Source organism: Oncorhynchus clarkii, chromosome 16 (assembly GCF_045791955.1).
Source record: "Oncorhynchus clarkii lewisi isolate Uvic-CL-2024 chromosome 16, UVic_Ocla_1.0, whole genome shotgun sequence".
NCBI lineage: Eukaryota > Metazoa > Chordata > Actinopteri > Salmoniformes > Salmonidae > Oncorhynchus > Oncorhynchus clarkii.
The window spans coordinates 42097036-42102035 of record NC_092162.1 but is presented as its reverse complement, the minus strand read 5'-3'; the positions used below and the strand labels follow the sequence as shown (position 1 = coordinate 42102035).

The 5000-nt window shown below is 45.2% G+C and overlaps 1 protein-coding gene across 1 annotated transcript in view; it reads left to right on the top strand.

Annotated features, from left to right (window-relative positions):
- LOC139368495 (arf-GAP with coiled-coil, ANK repeat and PH domain-containing protein 3-like) overlaps nucleotides 1-5000 on the top strand; it is a 73336-nt gene that overhangs the window by 51842 nt on the left and 16494 nt on the right. Inside the window, exons 6-9 of the mRNA XM_071107463.1 lie at nucleotides 940-1123; nucleotides 1966-2010; nucleotides 2138-2233; nucleotides 2849-2923. Of these exons, the coding sequence (XP_070963564.1) occupies nucleotides 940-1123; nucleotides 1966-2010; nucleotides 2138-2233; nucleotides 2849-2923 (400 nt within the window). The remainder of the gene's footprint in view (nucleotides 1-939; nucleotides 1124-1965; nucleotides 2011-2137; nucleotides 2234-2848; nucleotides 2924-5000) is intronic.

Genomic DNA, 5000 nt, shown 5'->3' with positions numbered 1-5000 from the left:
AGAACGGGAAGCAGACAAACTATCCTGAGGCTCAGGGCCTTTTACCTGGGAAAGGTCAGGGGTCATGACCCTGCCCTTGTTGTTGTCTTAACTACAACCTCCTGGGAAAACCCCTAGTCTGACAGCAGACTGAAACCACGGTTCAGGGATTTATTACCCACTACCAATAGGAAGGTGAACTGGGGTGATCTGGGTGGGAGAATAAGGAACATGTGTCAAACAAACTGAATTCTTCTTATTGAATCCTCCAACCACAAACAGTATTGCCATTTTCAACCATGTATTCAACATACCAGTCCTTAGTGAATCTTTCAATCATAATATTATACAGTATTGCCATTTTCAACCATGTAGAAGGCATGCTTCAATTCGGCTGGCGGCCAGCCAACGAGTGTGTTCGCATACTCCCTAAAAATACCTTTGCTTGAAAAAGTAGACAAAAGCGGCAATAGTACTTTTTGTCACTTTTGAGATACAGTAGCCAGTATGTATCCACTTCCTCAAAATAGTCATAATAATCTAAGCTAACTCAAGAAATCTGCCATTAATTTAGAAGTTTGTGCCAAGAAGATCTTACATCTTAAGATGTTTGGTGCAGTATATCTCAAAGAAAGAATGTGCATGAAAACAAGACGTGTCTCATTGAATGACAACAAAGACTTTATTGAAGAACCCCTACAGTTGACCAATTATGGACGAAGGGGGCGTAGACTCGAGAGACATTTTGTGTGCCCGGAAACCCTTCCCGAAGTCCAAAACAAACAGAAGCATCCCAAAATGTTGTGACAATATATGCACTAACTCTTCTGAACTGTTTCGACTGGGAAGCAAGCAGACACCGTCACTCCTGTTATCTGCTCAGGTGCAACTATAGAAATCACATGAACTATCTGTTGTTCCTAGGACCCAATCTCAGTGTCCCCAATTTCTCATTCTCAGGGATGTCCGTAAATTCAAGGAGACCAAGAAGCACTTTGACCGTGTGCGTGAGGACTTGGAGATAGCCCAGGTGAAGAACGCCCAGGCCCCCAGGAGCAAACCTCACGAGGTGGAGGAGGCCACCGGAACACTCAGCATCACCAGGAAGTGCTTCCGACACCTGGCCCTCGACTACGTACTTCAGGTCAGCGATAGAGAACCGTAACCAGGGATATATGACAAGAGGAATTTAGACAGATGAGATGCCTTTGAATTCTGTAGGTCTAGAATAGAATAAAATACCAATTGGATTAGTGATTTCACTGGCAGGCCCTTAAAGATGGTGGTACAGTAGCTATGGCATTGTACTCAGTTAGGAAATTGTAGTCACATATTGTGGTTCAGCGTGGTTTTAGCTCTGCATGCACACATGTTGTCTCCTCTCCACTCAGTCTCTAGACAGCTACTATGTCTATCTTTAGGAAACGAGAATTGATGTGGTGTGATCTCTGTGGCTCCCTCTGTCTGCAATATGTCTCCCGGCACTAACGTCCTCTCTGCTCTAATTTTGCAGTGTGTGTGTTTGTGACCCTGTGTGGTTTTAATTGGCTGAAGGCAGAGAAGGTCACGGTTGTGTCTGGAGATGTATTCTAGTGACCCCTCAAATGTAGCGCAAGATCTCATTTAGGTTTGCATCATTCATTAAGATAGCCAATGAGCTGAATGAATGTTTTTTTCTTCTTAAATGCCAACATGATGACCATAATTGGTTCATATAAAGGTCATTGCAGTATCATGTTGATGTAATGTTATTTTGTTCGTAACATACATAAAAGCTGAGAGACAGGCAGGACTGCAGGACACATGCAGCACAGCTCTCTAGTGTCGTAAACGGTTGGTCACTGTTCTGACATCAGTGAAGTGTAACTATTGTCCACAAGAGGGAGATAATTCAATGCACGGCCGTATCAGATCAGGCTGATTCTGGCGGAGTTGTAACATACCATATTACTACTCACTGTCACCCACTTCTCTCCCGTCCTGCAGATTAACGTCCTTCAAGCCAAGAAGAAGTTTGAGATCCTAGATGCTGTAAGTGCCCTTAACGATCAGTCCCAACAACATGGAGTACAGCTCTGTAAAGTGTTTTGCCGTTGGTAAAAAAAATACCAATAATAGATTGCTTGTATTCCTCTGTCTGTCTCTGTTTCCCCTGCAGATGCTGTCCTTCATGCATGCCCAGTACTCCCTCTTTCAGCAGGGCTACAACCTGCTGGATGAGATTGACCCCTACATGAAGAAGCTGGCTGCTGAGGTGAGCATCACTATCACCCTCACCGCCTTCATCCAGAGCCACGGCCAGCCTACAGCTTTGCTGTTCCGCCGGGCCCTAAACCCCGGTTCCTGATTGGTATTGGATTGGCTCCGATGGAAAATATCGACCCAGGCAGAGTTGCATCACCGATCCTCTGTCCGCTGTTGTGCCGTCTGTTAACATAACAGTGCATTAGCCTTCTGATTGGACTGTGTGAAACCAGGGGCATTATCTGTTGAAAATCCCTGACTGTGCTGGGTGGTAGATGTAGCAGAAATACTGTAGTAGTAGAACCATAACAGTGTTAGTCAAAGACTTCCGCGGCATGGTATCCTCTCACATGTCCAGCATGCAGAAGAGTGAGGCAGACTCGATCAGACGCTTCGTGACAAAACATTGACCTCTCCCCCCCCCCCCCCCCCCCCCTGGACGCTGCCAGTTCAAAGTGTGGCAGTTCCGTCTCTGAGCTCCACTCTGTCTGACGGCTATTCCTTCACGTTGCCTCTGTTTAAAACGAGGCGCTTCCGTGGACATTCCTTGCCTTGGCCTCTTCTCTACCCACAAGTCTCAGCTATGTGATCAACGCCATGTGTGTTTTGTGAATCTTGTTTCCAGTTGGATCAGTTGGTGATTGACTCGGCCATGGAGAAGAGGGATATGGAACACAAGCACGCCACCGTACAGCAGAGGGTAAAGCAAGCAGCCATTTCACTCTTTCTGCCTCTCCTCTGGAAGTTACCCAGGGGTCTGGGGAATCTTGAGTTTGCTAGCCTGGTCCCATATCGTGTGTGCCATAGCCATGACTTCTCTATCGTTGCCATGCGCCGCGCATGTATGGCTTGATAGCACAGGAGGTTGGTGGCACCTTAAATTGGGGAGAACGGGCTCGTGTAAATGAACACAGAATGTATATGCTGTATTCTATTCTACTGTATCTTAGTCTATGCCGCTCTGACGTTGCTCGTCCATATATTTGAATATTCTTAATTCCATTCCTTTACTTAGATGTGTGTATATTGTGTATATTGTGTGTATTGTTGTGAAATTGTCAGATATTACTTTCTCGATATTACTGCACCGTCGGAGCTAGAAACACAAGCAATTCGCCACACCTGCAAAAACATCTGCGAACCGCGTGTCTGTGACCAATAAAATGTGATTTGATTTGATCAAATACATCAAACACATGGTTTGCGGGTGTTTGATGCCCTTCCGTTATGCGCCGTTCTCCACTCAGCAGCCTCCTGTGCTTGATAACGATGGAAGAGTTGCAGGGGACAAGGGATAGGATAGTCTTCTGTGAGTTGGCCATGTCTGTGTTGGGACTAGGCTGGGAGTTTGGCTAGTGGTTTAGGAAACACATCAGAGCTCCCTCCAATCCTAAATTCACCACCTGGCTACTGTTATGACTGGGGGATTAGGGAGGAGGCTGGTCAGCGTTTGATTAGTCTGCCTCAGAAAGGCCAGTCGTTGGTTTAACCGTTAAACCAAGTGGAATTAAGTGTTTTTAAGAGGCTAATCCCAGTGTTGTCCACTGTAAATAAGAATGTTCAGCAAATTCGGTGTATGCTAGGCTAGCTAATCATTGAGATTTGCAGCCCGAACTGTATGTTTTTTATTTTTTTTTGCTGACATTTGAAATGTGGGTTCTCTCCGTTCCGTACACGTTTACACAGGCGGCCCAATTCAAATATTTTTTTCCTCCACGAATTGGTCTTTTGACCAATCCGTTCAGCTCCGAAAAAGATTGGATGTGAAAAGAATTGATGTGATTGGTCAAAACACCCATTAGTGGAGAATAACATCCGAAACGGGGCTGCCTGTGTAAGCAGCCTAGGAGTACAGAATGGAGTACAGAACGGAGAGAACCAACCTTTTTTTTTTAAACAGACAGTTAGGGTGTAGACGTAATGCCTCTGATGTTATTTTAGTGCTTTAATGGATAATTTAGGTCTCAGATACAGGTCCACTGTGCCATGATATATTTACTGATACAAATGTATCCATCTGTGGGCTGTCAGTTTGCTGTGAAACTGGCAGAAAACACACAGATACATTTGGGGCGAGTTGAAATTAGAAGGGGGAAAAAATGGTGCTGTCCTCCAACGTCTACGACGATTACCGTGAGTTGGCAAGGCAGGCACAAACAGATCTGGGACCAGGCTAGTCCTGTTCTGGTTGTGAATGAATAATCCCTGGCTTGTTGAGTGGGACTTCCTGAGGTCCTCGCGATCTCCATATGAATGAGACACTGCAGTCTCCAGTCTCAGGGTACTGAGCCCCAGGAACAATACTTACTTACCTCAGGAAGGATCAGTGGCCATCTGTCCATCTGCCTACAGACAGCCAGGCAGACAGCCATGCAGACAGTCATGCAGGCAGCCCTGGACAACCTATTTATCACCAGGCCACTGCCTGTAGTCTGGACACAGACAGAGAAACAGGAGGTGGCAGATTGGATAAGGGCCTAGCAGTTTTTAAAAATCTGTTTATGTCTGAAAATCTGTTATTTTTGTCTTCATGCAAGCGTCAAACTAACACACTCCATTGGAAAGTGGTAGTCTGTGAGCATGTTAGCCAGTGAGCATAATGTCAGCATCTGGTCACAAATCAAATGTAGGCTTTTTTTATAGGGCTGGTCATTTTAAAGAGGAGCTCAAATATCAGGGACACTGTCTTCTAGAGTCAGATTATGAGATGCTGGAAGGCCAATAAATATAATTATAATCTGAGGTACAATGAAGCAGTTGAGATTATTGTATTATCA